Source organism: Salvia splendens, chromosome 10 (genome assembly GCF_004379255.2).
Source record: "Salvia splendens isolate huo1 chromosome 10, SspV2, whole genome shotgun sequence".
Lineage (NCBI taxonomy): Eukaryota > Viridiplantae > Streptophyta > Magnoliopsida > Lamiales > Lamiaceae > Salvia > Salvia splendens.
Window position 1 is genome coordinate 12473648 of NC_056041.1, and position 17582 is coordinate 12491229.

Here is a 17582-nt window from a genome sequence, read left to right on the forward strand (position 1 = left end):
AAATCAATAGGGGCCAAAATATTTTTCCTCGTACTAATTTTACATTATCAATTAATCAACTAAAATGAGAAACAATATAATTAAATAAATATTTAATTTTTAAAATGAAAATAATAAAATTTTATTAGACAAGTAAAATTAAAAATTAAATAAATTTGCAATTAAAACAATATAAACATATACTCCCTTTCGTTCCATAATAAGAATCACATTTAGTGTGCGCACGAATTTTAAGAAATGTAAAGTATAGTAGGTTGAAAAAGTTAATGGAATATGTTGTCTACTTTTTTATATTGGTTTTATAATAGTATGTGAGTGAAGTGAGTAAGTGAAAATGTGAGAGATACTTATCATTTATGGTAAAAGTGAATATGTGACTTATTATGGAATGGACTGAAATGACAAAATGTGACTTTTCTTGTGAGACGAATAGAGTATTGATTATATAGTATTTTCATATCTCTACTAAAGATAGCAATCAAACTAAGGAGTCAGTTTGCTTTCCATGAAATAGACGGTTAGTAAATTTTATGTGGATTACATGTGTTTGGTTTTCCAGCATTTATTAGTCAGTGGCCCAATAAAAGACAATATAGATTTGAGCTAAAAGGGCCAAATTTTAGTCCAGCCCAATAGCTTAATAAAATTAAAAACACATTTATATTCATCTTGTGGAGGCGGTTCATCCAAACAGCTCCAAAATAAAAAAAATGCCGATAACAATTATCGAGAATTAAACTAAATAAATAGAATAAAATAAAATAAAATAAAACAAATAGTGTTAAAAGTGTATTAAACGAAAGTGAAACTTACAGGTGTTGCTAAGATAATAGCATTATGTGATAATTATACATTGTTCAATTGTTATAGAAATACTATATGATGCATTTGTCGATAAAAATTCTATTTATCAATATATACAAAATTGAATAAAAATGATCAAATTTCATCATCTGAACGTCATCGGAATATATGCAATTGAGATCTCGTTAAAATCCTTATAAAATTATCGTTAATTTGATATATTTTTTTCTAAAAAATAATTTAAATTGACAGATTTATGAAAATTAAAAATTTTGAGACTATATTGAAGATAAAGAAATGAGTTAGTTTTAACTATCAGAATTAACATTAATACCTTTTATATTTATTATCTAATTATTTAAATTTAAAATATAATCTGGCATTATTTTAACCGCGAAATCTTCTAATTTAATATATAGCCCATCATTCACAAACTAGTAGTAGTAATTAATTTTCGAATAATGTCCGTATCATATACAAAATGAAATAGAAAGAAAATACACGTCCCATGAAAACTCATTATGAACATGAGCAATGAATCAACCCAATTTAAGCCTTAATCAATCAGTTCATCACAACCCCGGCCACCACACAAAGCACCCATATCCATGTCTGCAAACATCACAACACCAAACACAAACCCTCAGTAATCATAATGCAAAGGAAAAAAAAAACACAAAATTTTCCATACCTTAATAGAAGAGCCAAGAAAGGAGGAAGAAGCAGAGCTTGGAACAAGGCCAGTAAACCCAATATCATAAGAAGTGCTTCCATCCGCCTTAAACAACCCAAAGTTCCTCTCCGAAGTCGGCCCGGGCTTCGAATTCTCATTAAAAAGCGCGAAAACGTACGCCTTCACAGCCCTCTTCGGCCTATAAGGCGTCCCCTTCTTCTTCATTAGCCTCTTCTTCAGGTTCCCATTGTACGTCTTGGCGTTCTTCACTGTCGCACCGGCCTCGTTGTCGTCCCCCTTCGACGCCCACCCGGTCTCCGACACGATCACCTCCATCCGGTGAAAATCGACCTTCTCCAGCGCCGCGTAGGCAGCATCCACCATCGCGTCAAACATGTTGTCGTAATGCAGCTTGGTCTTGGCGTCGTAGATGCCTTTGTTCTTCTCGAAGAGGGCGTAGTTGAGGTCGATGTGGGAAGGGTCGCTTATGTAGGCGAGGAAAGGGTAGGCGTTGATGTAGAAAGGGGTGCCGATGTGGGAGAAGAAGCGGAGGAGAGGCCTCATGTAGGGGAGGAGGGAGTCCTTGAACGCCCCTGCTGAGGGGGGGAATGTGGTGGCGAAGACTGCGGCGGAGTGGGGGCTCGACACCTCGATCTTGTCGGCGAGGCTGAGCTGGCTCAGGGCGTTGTACACGTTGCGGACCGCGGGGACCAGGACCTCCCAGAGCTCGGGGTCCCCGCCCCCAAGGACCTCGTTCCCCACCGCGATCCCCGTGATGGAGGTGCCCGGGAGGAAGGGCTCGACGTTGGTCTTGACCCAGTCAACGGCTCGGTCCTGGTTGATGCTTATGTCGCGGAGGAACTGGTTCCCGAGGCCTACTATGATCTCGATCCCTGACCCTGAGAAGGCCTTTAGGACGCTGGGGTCCGCGTCGTAGATCCGGGTGTTTTTATCTTGTTCGCCTTGAGGAGCGTCACGACACTTTCCGGTTTGGGGATGTTGTCCGCGAGCCGGCCGTAGTTCACCCCGAACGTGCCCGTGAATGCATCTATGCAGAGACAGATAATTAAGGACAATTAGACATTTTAGGTCAGATAACTTCAAGATAGATGAGTTATCTACCATTATAAACTGAATAATTCAGTAAATTCTTTTAGCAAAGTCATAACTTTATAATGAAAAGAAGACATGATCAAACTAATTAACTTGTTTAGAACTGACTAATCATGAGAGAGAGAGAGAGAGTACCATGCGATGGAAAACTAGATAGCAAAATGAAGAAGAGAAGGGGGAAATATGCAACCATCTTGGATTGAAAAGTAAAGAGAGATGGGCATCCAATTTGTAGTAGGACCACTACTAGAATATTGTTGATTTTCAAAGGTAGATTTCAATGTTGTAAACCTACAATGCTTTGTCTGCAGGGTGATACCAAACTACAAATTAAAAGATTCCAAACCTTGATTCTAAGATGTGGTTTTCTGATCAAATATTGAACTTGGTTACCTTGGAATAAGATTCCTAACTTTTCATTGCCTTTTCATTCATCAATCTTGATTCACACTTTTCAACTTTCCTATTGACTTTCGCCATAAACTTTACGAAGGTATCTCGTTTTTTTTTACCTTAATTCTTCAATTTTACCATAAACATCATCTAACTTGCATGCACGAACCTAACATCGTCTATTTTTCTTAATACTCCCAGTTTTCTAAATATGGTAAGTAAATATTACAATTGAAGTATTGATACTTCCAATATATTTCTCCACAAAAAGCACCATCGAATCTAACTTGCGCGAACCTAACATTATGTTGACATGCTTTTCTTAATTAGCTTTCGTACATCGCAATTTTATACATACATTTATAATTAAAAAAGGACTTCAGGTACCATCTTTAATAACACAAACATAAATTTAACAAGAAAAATCCTTGTTATATTTCCAAATCTTGCTACAATTTGACCTACATATCATTTTTTAGTTTTGAATTTAAAAGACTAACCCCACGCAAAACTAATAATTTTAGACACGGATTAGATAAAATCTAACTAATGACCTTAGTTTATGAAACTCAATATAAGTTCAAACTTTAATTGAGTTTCATAAACAATCACACAAAATACAAAATTCTAAAAATAGAAATAAAAGATCTATTTCAGATCTTCCAGTTGAAAGACTCATCATGCCTAACCACTGCTGCAACGATCAACAATCAAAAGCTAACATAATAGCCAGCCGCATCGAAGTCGGGCCGGAGTGGCATGGCATAATATAACATGATATCCACAGCAACAGAATACACAAAAGCTACGACTGTCAAATGTAAAACATAACCAACTCCCTATCTCTAACAGCATCTAGTTACATTAAGATTACAGTCATCCAAGTTTGGAGTATTTTCAATATCAGAAAAAAGGTACCCGACACTTCGATGCCTACATTAACAACATTTAACAACTAATGGGAGTTGGAGACGGATGATGTGGCGATTGGTTCACCTTGCTGTTATCCATGGACTCCGCCTTCAGATTATTACCTTGTTCCTGTTCCTGCACGCTCGTTTTGATACCGCCTTCCTGGATCCCGTTCATTTCCTGAGTAGATACGCGTGGCCCCCCATTGGCCACCTGCGCTTCAGCTCCATTAGTTGCTCCCTGTTCATTTTCATTGGGCTTATCCGGGGTGGCAAGCTCAGAAGATGCGTGGGGAGCAGCCTCTGATACAGGTTCCTCCACATTCTCGTGTTCAGCTTTTTCACCTTCGTGAGAAGCACCTCCAGTGCCATTATCTTTCACATCATCCTTCCCATTCGTATCGGGTTTAACATCCTTGGCATCACTCTGCACATCAGTATTAACTATGGCATCCTGTTCGCTCACCTTAACAGTTTCCTCCTGCAGTTTGTCGTCACTACCGACTTTGGTTTCTTTATCTTCACCGGCCTTGTCTTCAGTTACAGCATCTTGCTTTCCATCAACTTCCATCCCCTCAGCTCCTTTTTCTGCATCTTGATTTCCATCAGCTTCCTCTTTCGCAGCTTCCTTTCCTGCATCTGGCTTTCCATCAACTTCAGTCCCCTCAGCTTCCTCTTTCCCAGTTTCTGCCTCTTTCTCTTTCTTAGTTATCGATGATCTTTTGCGCCGTTTCATTTGTGGCTCAATCTCCAAAGATGTAGGACTTGACTTCACCTTCTCACTGATCCTAGCAGATCTCCTTGGCGTCTCACCGGTACCCCAGTCGAATTCTGATATTGCAGGATTTCCCTCGTGGGATTTTAAGTACTGCTCCAATTGCTTGCGGCTGCTGATCTCCTCCCCAGTAGGTGCAACAAATACAATCTCATTTTTCCGGGGAGTTCCACCCCTTTTCGGTAAGTACTGCAAAATATATATCACAATATCAGGACCTGCTATAAAACAAAACCAGGCAACAATCTCCTACCGTCTCATGCCCTTCCATAATTCAATGCCATGTCCATACATAATAATCACCAAATTCTCATCCATTTCGGTTTTCAACAAGCTGGTTTTGTTCAAATGAAAACATACCATTTTGGCCGTTCAAATGAAAACATACCATCTTGGCCGATATGCGAGTCAGGTTGAACTTAACAAGCATAAAATAACTATCCGGGATCCAAGAAATTAGGCTATCCTAACAAGCTCAATTCAAGTCACCCAAGAAGAACTCAACAAACCTACAACATACCCTAAACCAGACAAATGAAATCACAGTCTGATGTTCATAAACAGCTAACAGGGTTAATAACAAAACAGGAATTGTAAGCAGTCAACCCATTCCTCAACCATCAGCAAGAAAGCAATTCTTCGTGTAAAACGCTGTTTAAACATGGGTTCCAAGACAACTGTTTTAGCCCATAACTACAGAAAATTATCACTACAAACTAAAAGTATCAACAAAACAGTCCTAAGATAACAAAAAAATTAACAAAATTTAAAAGAGAGAAACTAAAAAATCAAAATTGTTTCCGCAAAATGGGAAACTACATAGGCAAACCCATCCTAACACCAAAATAGGAGTATACCATGTAAAACGAATAACAACTAGTGGCTACAACATGGTTGAAAGAATATCGCAAATTAGTAAGAACTGGTATAAATTAAACCCTAATACCAGAAACACAGGGTAACCGCAACCGCACGAGAAAATACAAGCAAACAAACACTAAACAAGGAAAGGCATAGCAAAATTCAGCCAAAAAAACTTAGAAAGTGAGCTCTATGAAAGTCAACAGCAAGCAAAATAGCTACAAAATTTAAGGAAAAGAGTACCAATTTCTTCCAGGAAGCAGGAGCAGGGAGCTCCACCGACACAACTTCGTCACTGCGCTGAATCTCCGGCATAATTCTCGTGTACCTACACAACCAAATCCAGGTGAAGTTACGAGCGGAAAGGTGAAACAAAACAAAGCAGATAGAAAAAACCGGTCGCAGTGAGAAGCTTCAGCTACCTCTTCTCTGCTTCTCTCTACTCTCTCTCTCTCTAACTAAACAAAAAATGTGCTCCAAAACTTTACCGCCACGACGCCTTATTTCGAGATAATGCTAAAACCACCTCAAAAGGAGCAAATAGATATTTTACGTGGGACACGTGGCACCCGCGAGAGTCGTGGATCTGACCGTTGCAGACAGTTTGTGATTGCCTCGTTTGGTAAGAAAGTTCTCGAGCGGGTGTGCTGGGACACGTGCCGCCCCACTAGAAGGGCTGTGACGATCTAACGGTGATATCCCGGTTTACTTTGCTATATCACTCCCTATCTTAAATTTTCGTTTGTCAGCTGCTGCGCCACGCTACATGACGGGGAGTGTGTGGGACGGGAGATTATGGAGTGTAGGATTTTGGGTGAGTGAGATCACGCGCGATGGGTGAGAGTGGGGAAGAGAAAGATCGTGAGTCCCGATAACGTTCCTGAAATGGTGAGTAAATTGGATTGGATAATGAGGTTTGAGGTCCGGATGAGATTGTTCAATGGTGGGAATATAGCGGTGAGATGCAATGGATAATGCCATTTTGGTGGCATGGTGACGTGGGGGTCGATATTTGGGCCGGGCTATGGGGTTAGGATTATATTTGGGCCGGGCTTCAATTGGGTTAGATGAGTTCAGCCTCACCTCATTCATGGTTATGTCTCTATTGAGTTCATTAATTATTTAAAATGTGTGTACGGATTAGTATTACTTATGTATAATTAAGTTTGATTGTACCCTTAGGGCGCCCCATTGCTATTGAGTTCAAACACAATGAGTACAATTATTTGTTTCGATCATGAACACATGACACAAAAGCGCAAAGACTCAAAAAACTCCGAAATAATTGCTGGCAAAGTTAATTATTTCTCGCATAATTTTTCACTATATACAACACGAGACTGTTACACAAAGCTCATCTATATAGCAACCTCTTCACGTATACACACACTTATTGAGAGAGACTGCATTAGATCAAGAAGCTGCAGCAAGAGGAGGCCAATGAGATTCAGTAATGATGAATTCAGAAGGTGACGTAAGACTTCCCGCTGCATATTGGTTGTTTGAGGCCTTGGCCGCCTCTACGTCATTTTCTTCTTCCTCATCGTCGTCAGCATCCCACAAAAACCGAGCGTACGAAGCCAGCACAAAACTGTCACAAGATTGACATCTCCTGAGTTTCAGCAAATAAACACAGTGCAAAACAGACATGTCTGCGATAAACCATTCTTTGATCATGTTGACATAAACAAAACTCAAGAAAAATGACTCTTCATTCATGCATATATCAAATTATATCCACATTTTCACTAGATCAACTTTAAGTTGTGTAACACTAGGCAAACGGGAGGAGCTTTTAACTAACTACCGATATTATTTGAAGTAGCACGGGATCAAGGTTTATCGTGCGTCAGAGAAAAAACAAAGGAGAGTTTTCCTTGTTACTAAAACTACAAAAGATTCTGAAGTTGCAACAAAGAAAAGCATGTAATCAAGAAACAAAGAATCAGATTCTCACCAGTCGTTGGGGTCGGTTTTGACAGCTTGATCAAATAAGCCTCCGCTCGAGCAGAATCTCCATGAGTCTGCCATAACAGATCAGCATAGTGTGATAACACATTTCCATCAGCAGGGTTAGCCAAAGTAGCTCTTTCGTAGAACTGCTCTGCTTTTGTGAAATCTGCTTTAACCTACAAATCAAATTATTGTGTACAAAATCAATTCCATTATTCATCAACGAAAACAACAATGGTAACTACATCATTATAAGACACGATACTAAAGAAGAAGCCTTCATCAAACTCAAACTAAACACTACATCAAAATGAATCTTCATGAACAACAGAGTACAATAAATGTGTGTTAATTAACTTAATCATATAGTTTGTGTTAATTACTGATCAAAACTATTCACAGAAGGTAAATTATACAGAAACAATACAAGCAAATTTACTAGAAATTACAAGTTTCAGATCAGTTTCTTTCTAACTAGGCTGTTTGATGTTTAACTCACACCACGCACATATTGCATAACTACGTGTATGTGTGAAAATCGACAAACATAGCATCAATGAAATCTAATTTCATTAAAAATAGTAAAATCAAACAAGTTTAATGTTACCTTCTTCAAGTAATTAGCATAATTAGCTAAAAACAGAGGATTTCCAGGGTTAGCATCGATCATCGTCTCATAATACGCCTCACTAATCCCACGGCCCGGTCCCGGCCCGTCGTCCCGCCCTCTCCCACCACCGCCATACGATCCTCTACTTCTGACAACTCCGCCGCCGCCGCCGTCCCCCGTCTCCTGCAGAGTCCTCTCAGATGGAAGAGCATGATCCTCCGTTGCCGCCGATGCCGTCGCCTCGCCCAAGCCGGAGCTCGACAGGAAAAACGACACTGCCTCCCTCCTATCCTGGATCTTCACCGGATCGGGCGGAAGCTCTTCTTCGGTTTCAGCGGTGCTCTAATGCATGAGTCGAACGCGATCCGCGTCGGAGAGCTGCAGTCGCAGGACGCCGAGAAGGAGACGGATCTGGTCCGTAGCAGCTGAGGCAGGGAGTCGGGCTCTGATGCGGAATTTGGCCATGAATGCAGAATTGGTGATGATGAGCTTCTGAGTAGCATTTCTATTCCTTGTAGCGCGAATTTGATTTTTGTAGTGTCAGTTGAGAGCTTTAGTGGTTTATTTGGTGGTTTTGGAGGCGGAGCTCCGCCGCGTTGTGGTGGAGAGGCGGAGGTGAGGGATTTATATAAGGAGAGATTGGAATTTTGTGGGGAAATTGTAAAAAATATTTGAAGTGGATGACTATGATTTTTGTACTACTACTACTAGTAGGCATGCACAATCCGGCCCGGCCCGCCGGTTAACCGCCGGTTCGGGCCCGCCGGTTCATGAACCGGAACCGGGCCCGGAACCGGCGGGTTGAACCGGCGGGTTGAACCGGCTGAAGGGTCGGAGGGTCATAAGGGCCGGTTCAGGTTCGGGCATAACTTGAACCGTGAACCGGCGGTTCAAAACCGGCGGTTCGGCGGTTCGAACCGCCGGTTCAAAGGGTCGAACGGCTAGGGTTCGTAGGGGTTCAAAGTAGGGATAGGTATGAACCGGCGGTTCGCCGGTTTTGGGCGAAAACCGCCGGTTTTGGAGGAAAACCGCCGGTTTTGGAGGAAAACCGCCGGTTTGAACCGGCGGTTCCGACCGGTTTCCGCCGGTTCCGGAAGCTTTTCAGGCGTAGGGGGCTAGGTGAGGTCAGAAACCGGCGGTTTGTGTCGGAAAACCGTGGACCAACCCGCCGGTTTCGTGGAAAAACCGCCGGTTTTGAGGTTGAACCGCCGGTTCAGGCGGTAAACCGGCGGTTCGGCCGAAAATTTGAAAGTTTGAAATTTGAATTTTTTTTTTTTATTTCTTCCAATTTTACTCCTATAAATACCTCACTTCTCCTTCATATTTCCTTACCCCATTCTTGTGTTAACAAGGATTTCATTCTCAATCTCCATTTCTCTATTCTCTCATCATTCTCTCTAATTGCGCAAGTTTAATTCTACACTTTCTACTCACTACTATATTTGTTGTACTCATAATTTACCACTTCTTTTATACTTCATACATATTTTATTCCAAGTCCATATTACTTTTCATTTATCAATATATTCAATATGTCTTCTTCTCGTGGTGGATCGGGACGTGGTGATCGGGGCAAGGGAATAGCCCAAGATCAAAGCACTACGCGTCCCTCAAAATCTCGACGACCTAGTCGTCGAGATGTTATGGACGAGGTTTCCCGATTGGCAGCCGAACGCATGCAAGTAAGTAATGAAAAATTTGTTTTCCAATTCACATGCACAAAATTTCATTAATTTTTTTTTGCGTTCATACTTTTAACTTCTACGTACATAATATTTGTAGATGGAAGAAGATCATAGGACCGCCATGCTACTTGCTGAAATGCAACAAGGCGGGGGTAGGGGAGATGAGGAGTTCGACGTTACTATATCGTCGGACTCGGACAACAACGAGGATAGATCGCATTCTCGTATTCCTTCTAGCACCGGCGGAAATGAGGAGATGCCTCCCCCTGCACCCACTAACACGGCAAAACCTTTGAAATCGGACATTTTTATCAAACACTACAAGAAGGTGGCGGTGGTGATTCCAAGTCCTCACGATCCGAACTCTCAAGAAGAGACTTCGGACTTTCATGTTTATTGCAACTATTGCGATAAAGTGTACAAATGGTCCGCCGGTGGTGGATATGGCACCCTCCGTCACCATTTAGTGGCAAAGCATCCGGTAGAATGCGGCACTGCCTCTACCCAAAGCCAACTAAACTTCCAACCCGCCGGCGCCGGCTCGGGTTCGTCAGGTGCGCCTCTATTTAAATATGATAAAAAGAATTTTGATGATACAATGACTAGATGGGCGGCTATGAAGCATATGCCCTTTAATGTTTTTGATGACAAAAGTTTTGAGGTTACTATGCAAAGTGGGTTGAATGTAGCAATCAAAAGAATAGGTCGAATGACCGTGCAACGATCTACCGTTCGGCAGTGCTTGGAGAAAAAGGTAGAATTATCACGTTATTTAGTTAACATGGGCCACAGGGTGAACATTTGCTCAGATGTTTGGACGGATTGTTTTAACCGTCATTCATACATGGGTATTACGGTTCACTTTGTGGACAACAGTTGGACTTTGAACAAGCGTTTAATTGGTTTTAGAGAATTTGAAAGTCCACACACTGCACCAGAAATTGCTTCTTTGATTATACAAGTGTTGAATGAGTTTCAGCTATGCAACAAGATATTTTCTATTGGTTTTGATAATGCAACTGCCAACACCGCAAGTATTGCCGATTTGATTGCGGCTTGTACACCGGTAATTGGAGGTAAGTATTTTCATCAAAGATGCATTTGCCATATTTTAAATTTATGTGTACAGGATGCCCTTGAATTATGGCAAAAGCATGTCTCTCCTATTAGAAATGCAGTTAGATTAATCCATCAAAAGCCAGCTATTGGCAAAGCATGGAAGAAATATTGCCATCAAAAGAATGTCAGGTACACGAATTTTACTATGGATGTGTCTCATAGATGGAATTCGACATATGATTGTCTGAATTCTACCTTGACACATAAAGATGCTTTATGTGATTTTTATAGAACTAACCCCTACCGTGATTTATATCTTTCGCATAGTTGTTGGGATAACAGTTTGGCTTTATTTAAATTGTTCAAATATTTCAAAAATGCTACTGTTGAATTGTCGGGTGTTTATTATTGCACTGCTGTTCGTGTTTTGGAGCATTGCATGTACATATCCCTTGGTTTTAAAACTTCAATGAAAAATGCTTCCTCTTCTCCCGAGTTAATGTGCGTTTTGTATTATATGATTGAAAAATGGCTCAAGTATTTCAGTGAGATTCCTAACGTGTTTTTGATTGCAAAGGTATTGGATCCAAAATGGAAATTAGCAGGTACCTCTAGAATTTTAGATTTTTATTATAACAATTTGAGTTCAATTGATCTTGGTCCCCTTCAAGCAATCCAATCCGATACCAGTGACGAATTTGGAGTCGACCTCTCAGAAACCTTTCAAATAAACCTCCCGGACCGGTCAGTTGTGCAACAAAACCTCGAGTATAACTTGCGCTCTCTCTACACCGAATATGAAACCAAGTATAACACCACTCACCAAGTCAGAAGACCCCCTCCTCCACAACATAACTATGGCTTTGCATTTCAAGCCGATTATGATGACCCCGACGCGCAATCCCAACTAGCCGACCTATACAACTACAGCACCGGCGGAAGGTCCTCAGGTATGGTCAGTGAATTAGATTTATATTTGAATCACTCTTTTCCTTTGGTGATGAAGGTCCTACTCCTCCCGCCCAAATCGACGTCCTCGATTGGTGGGGAACCCACGAGAAAGATTTTCCCATCCTTGCTTCAATGGCCAAGGAGATTTTTTCTGTTCCGGCTTCCACTGTCGCCGTCGAGTCCGCTTTTAGTGTTGGCTCGCGCGTTTTGGATGAATCAAGAAGTAAGCTCTCGGCGAAAAATATGGAAGCCGTGATGTTACTTGATGATTGGGCCAAAGCTGACGTCCGAGAACAAGAAAATGATTGGAATGATCGTCAAGAGGGATCACAAGATGAATTCACCGGGGATGAAGATTAGGCCAACCGTCAACCGCCGCCGGCCAAACCAAATAGGTAAGTAAGGTAAGAGAACTACGTGGACTTTGATTCCCTAATGCAAATGAGCAATTGGGATACGTAGGCACCTCAACTTAAATTTTTAATTTAAGTTGAGCTCAAGTCCTTTTTCTTTTATTTCTTTTTTTTTCCCATTAATTCCTACTTTAAAAATATGCAAATACAATTACATAATTGTATTTGTATATACTCTAGTCGATGAAGTATATTTCTCTATACGGCTAAATGAGGGAAACTTTTGACAATTCTACTATAATTGTTGATTGTTAGACGAAACTCAACATTTAAAGTTGAATTGCTAAAGGTGTCCTTAATTTAGTTATGTAGAAAGATCTTCTTCGCCGGTTAAGAGTATATATATAATACACTTATACGTTTAAGAACTTCAACGTCGTTTCTTGTCATTTGTAATTAGTTCTTCACTAGTAGTCTCATTTGTATTTAAATTTTGTTTAAGAATTCAAGACCGCCATATGTTTTCAATTTGTAATTGTTGTAACTTGTAACGTGTAATTTGTAAACATGCAATTTCAATAAAATTGCAACTTTAGACGTATTTTTTTCAATTTTATTTACTCACATTGCATACAAAAGCAAACTTGAAAAGTGTAATGTAATTTGATTAAAATTGAAAAGTTGAAAAATGCAAAAAAAAAAAAAAAAATCGTCAACCCGCCGGTTCGGGCCCGGAACCGGTGGTTCGAGCCGAAAACCGGTGGTTTTGAACCGGCGCGTAACCCGCCGGTTTTTTGAACCTGAACCGGAACCGCCGGGAGCTAGGCGGGCCGGTTCAGGTTCGCGGATTTTCCGACCCTTGACCCGCCGGTTCGGGCCCGGAACCGGCGGGTTCCGACCCTTGTGCAAGCCTAACTACTAGTATTATATAAATTCATCGATTATACATCAATACTATATTTTTTCTATCTTGATATTACGTCGTTCTGTGAAATATCTTTGTTCCTATTATAAAAACTAGTATTAGCATTTTTCTGTGGGATTCATAGTTATTTAATTCTAAATATTGATAAAATGGTAATTAATCGACGATCCGAATAAGAGATCTTACTTAAAAAGAAATATAAATTCATCAATTTTATTTATAATGAAAATTCAATATTTCAAGTGAGGCAATCAAAAATGATACTCCTACATTTGCCTAAGTAAGATGTCACACATTTTTCATAATTTATTTCATAAAAAATGTAACACTTTTTTTAATAAAAATTCTCCACATTAAAATATAAAATATATATATTTTTTCATTAAATAAACACAAAATAAATATTCTAAAATTTTGTGTCATCACCTTAGGTGATATCTACCTCGAGTAAATAGTAATAAGAGTAAATATGGAATGTAATAAAGGGATAAAGGGATTATTAAAATAGTTTTGCATATGTATCATCTCACTGGAGAAAGCAATTTGTGTCTGAGTCAAAATCACGTTTATTTCCATATGTTAAATTTAAATTCTATGATTCAGTTTCATCCTTAGCAACTCATCTTTTGTGGTGAGTAAATATGATAGTTGTTGAATCTTCAACGTGGACTAAAACTCTCGTTAATAAAAGGTGATAATGGCGGTGGCCGCAACCGGTTTAAGTTCACCGCAGATTCACTAAAATGGTTGGCGAGTGGTCCGATTTAATTGATAGCGGAAAACATTACTACTACTTATTTATACAGTCCATTTTTCTCACTTCAACTATAACTTGTCTTATTAATGAATAATGAGTACACTTTAAAACAATGTTCTTGAAATTGGATGGATAAGGAAATTAATGAAGTTATCTATCCGGAGTTTAATTGGTGGATCAGCTTATCGGCTTTTAAAACGCTAGTTCAAAGTTTTGGCGTGAATAAAATAATTGAAGAAAGACTTTCTTTAATATTCTTATCTCATTTGTGGGTCGTACTTATGTTTAGTAGCCCTAGTTTAGTTGTTTGGTTGAACAAATTCTTTATAATATATTAATTTTAAATTGATGATATGATATGATAATGTCTTATATCTCACCAATAATTTGCAAGTACTCAGTAAAGCAAGTGGTTAACAAGTAAAATATTAAAAGTTGGGTAATAATGATAACCTTGTATAATCAATGGTGGTTTACGACCTTGGCATCAACATCAATAGTATTTACAAATGCAATAGAAGCCTACAATAACAACGGTGAATAAAAGAAACCACAAATAATCCACACGCATATATGTTATTCTTATGTTTGTAAATAGCTCATACATCACAATAATTGGTCACAGATCAAGTTGCAAGCCAAATTCTTCAATCAATCCAAATCAGGTTGCAGTAGTTATTAAATTCGAGATAATATTGTTTAATGCACGAGATAAAATGAATGGGACAAATTCACCGATTTTTTTAGAATGATCAAACCTTATGCTTATTGATGATTATCATGTTTTTTAAAAAGGTAATAGAGCATTTCATAGTTTTGCAGTTTCATGATTTCTCCTCGGCCTGTTTGCTCAAAAAAATCCAGATCCTCATTACTCCAAATAGAAATTTATAGAAGTTTCATGAGATAAAATCCACAAAAATACCCCTGTGTATCAAATATTCGTCTTGTATTATTATCCAGATAGAATCCAAGTTGTGGACCGAATCAGACCATCAAATATTCACTTCTATTCAATAGTTTTAAAAATACTACTAATGAAAACATGACTAAACCAATGATATTTCAGCTACCTGAGATGATGGGCCTCCCGAATTCTGTTTCTTTCCTATTGATCGCCCAAAATCAAGAGGAAGTGAGAACTTCACTGGATCCAAGTAAATCATAATAATATAGCCTTACATTATAATAAGTACATCTAAAAATAAGGTATTTACCTGATGAAGTGCTGAATACGAGGCTCCATCTTGTTTGTTTCTTGGTAACTTGATCACCCCCAGATTTGTCACCAATAAGCCTAAAGCCAGAGCTGGTGTTGTGAGATCAAGATCACTATCCAAAATTCCATGATATGTGTGCCCTGATCCACGGCATTACTTTGGCTAAAGAATCTCCTAACCAGAGCATTACCTTGTCGAAAAGCAAAAATGTAACATGACAGAATAACGGCAATTTATCTAACCAGAGAGCATTTATACTTGCTGCTGTTATTTTCTAAAAACATGCATATAATGGCAGTTCCAGAGAAAAATGGATTACTCAAGATCAAGTTAAAGCAAAAGGTAAATATAATAAATTTGGTGGATCTATAACCTCAACTTCGTAATATACAAAAATATCATTATATTGTAACCTCAAATCTGACTGCTCATAGTCCTACCACTCAATAACCCCATTCTACGCTAACTTGTAGTATAAGTATATATCCACAACACATAACCTAATGGTGTTATTTCCTAAATCGAGGGCCCTTGTCTGATCTGCCACTATTTCCTCGATCCCATGCGCAAGACCAGAAGAAAAGTGACATCCAGAATAGCACGGCAAAGAAAATCTGCAGAGTATCCTTCGGTGATTCACCTGATTAACATATCAAAAGTTATTCCCATTAGGAATTAGAAATAGAAAATTAACGAAATGGGACCATCAACGTAAAAGAGCCTACAATTTGAAAACGAACATTTTATTTGTAGCACGCGATAATACGGAACATGATAATCAAGACATTGTCAAGTGAAACTGTATACATTCAATGTGTGAAAGGACGGAGAATTATATGATCTCCACTTTACAAGCATGATTCAAATAATGAGTGTCCTTAGGTCAGGTAGAATGTTGAAGAAGATTCTGAGAAATTGCTTTTGGACAAGAGGACACGACACTAGCTCCAAAAGAAGCAATATGATTTTTTCAGCAGTTACTCTCAAGAGTTTATAGAATGTCTAAGATCCCATCTGAGGTAGAAAAATAGAACACTTTATGGAAATCAAGACTTATTGTAAGTCTGCAACCATATTACACACAAGCCGACGAATGCTTTTAAAGAGACATGGTTTTACTTTTCTTAAGCAGGCCTACGACAGTCGACCATCAAAATCCAACACTCAACCACATATCAGATGACTACAAAAGTTTCAAGGCGCTGATGGCATCGAGCATCACATGTTGGGCTAGAACAGGTTTGGCACCGACAAGAAATATCCATTTTGTGTGATTACTTGTGGAATTTAATCCAGGGAATATGTATTGGAAGAGCATGGTGGATTTATCAATCATTTCTACCACCTAAACTATGGAGTCTACAATTTTGGAGCGTTTTTTCCTCCATCTAAAGTTCTCAACAATTAACCAAAGAACTTCTCGAAGCCCTCATTTCGTCAAGCAAAATGCAAGGAAGTAGGCTCAAATTTACTTTCATAAATCAGAATATCTACCAGAACATTAACGAAATCGACTAATTAACTACTGATTACTAAATCAAATCAATACTATCATTCAATTTTAACAATAGACCCCAATAAGTATACAATTAATGACTACCCTCTCAAAAATTGACATTTTGTGTGTTTTCTATATATACAGGCATGCGTAGGCGTATGTGAGAGAGAGCAAATTTCGAAATCATATTAAATTCTGATGATACTACCTAAAGATGGAGGTAGCTGATTCTCCGGCGGCGGTTCGGATGGCGAACTGGTGGCGCAGCAACGGTGGAAGCGAGAATCGCGCTTGAATAAGGGAAATGAACGGTGGAGATTGGTTGAAGGTGAGGAAGGTGAGCTGAAACTCATGAAATGGCTTGTTGTGATAGCTGAAACATAGTTCGGCGGCGAAGGGCGGCAGTGACGGTAGTGAACGGTAATCGGAAAGGGGGAAGACGACATGGTTGGTTGCAGTTTTCTCAGTACTCTTTCAATGTTGTGTTTAGTGGTTAAGATTTTGTATTTCCAAGATAATGGGCCTCAAATTGGGCCTCAAAGAAACCTCTTTCTTAATTTATTTTTTGTTTTGAACAAAAGATTTAGGGAAGAAGTTGATGAGATATACGTAATTTATAGTAGTTATATATGGAGTTTGATCAATGCACAATTAATTCTAAATGCATAACCAAAATATAGATGTTCATTATTAAATAACACCAAGTTTACTATTAGTTTGTTCATTACCATCTTATGTGCAATATGTTTGACTGTCGCGAGATAAATGAGCCACAATATATAATTTTTTAAAGAAAAATGTTTTGGAGACATAATGTCTAAGACATAATGAGGTTAAAGTAGTCATTTTAGATTGTTTTATAATTTTTTTTAAATAAATGTTTTGTGCATATACCATACTACCCTTGTGCATATAAAAACATTAAATTGTTCATTAATATACTTAATTAAGGACATTGCTCTAATTATGCGTATTCAATTATTTTCTTTACATACAACCTTTATATTTATGATTGACAATCTTTTTTTTTATCTCATATTT

The 17582-nt window shown here is 38.8% G+C and overlaps 2 protein-coding genes, 1 long non-coding RNA gene and 1 pseudogene across 3 annotated transcripts; all 4 read right to left on the bottom strand.

Moving 5' to 3' along the window:
• Positions 1-1230: 1230 nt before the first annotated feature.
• On the bottom strand, positions 1231-2851 carry LOC121750795 (annotated as a pseudogene).
• Positions 2852-3701: 850 nt separating this feature from the next.
• LOC121753141 (methyl-CpG-binding domain-containing protein 11-like) lies at positions 3702-6097 on the bottom strand. Its single transcript, XM_042148334.1, has 3 exons — positions 5953-6097; positions 5774-5858; positions 3702-4858 (listed from the first exon to the last, which is right to left on the bottom strand). Exons 2-3 carry the CDS (start codon positions 5843-5845, stop codon positions 3932-3934), a joined length of 999 nt encoding a protein of 332 aa, XP_042004268.1. The 5' UTR covers positions 5846-5858; positions 5953-6097; the 3' UTR covers positions 3702-3931.
• Positions 6098-6793: 696 nt separating this feature from the next.
• LOC121750784 lies at positions 6794-8773 on the bottom strand. The gene is made up of 3 exons (XM_042145394.1): positions 8091-8773; positions 7488-7659; positions 6794-7121 (listed from the first exon to the last, which is right to left on the bottom strand). Exons 1-3 carry the CDS (start codon positions 8151-8153, stop codon positions 7051-7053), a joined length of 306 nt encoding a protein of 101 aa, XP_042001328.1. The 5' UTR covers positions 8154-8773; the 3' UTR covers positions 6794-7050.
• Positions 8774-15386: 6613 nt separating this feature from the next.
• On the bottom strand, positions 15387-17012 carry LOC121750811. Its single transcript, XR_006039942.1, has 2 exons — positions 16750-17012; positions 15387-15683 (listed from the first exon to the last, which is right to left on the bottom strand). It is a non-coding gene; the product is annotated as an uncharacterized LOC121750811 (long non-coding RNA).
• Between the last annotated feature and the right edge of the window lie 570 nt (positions 17013-17582).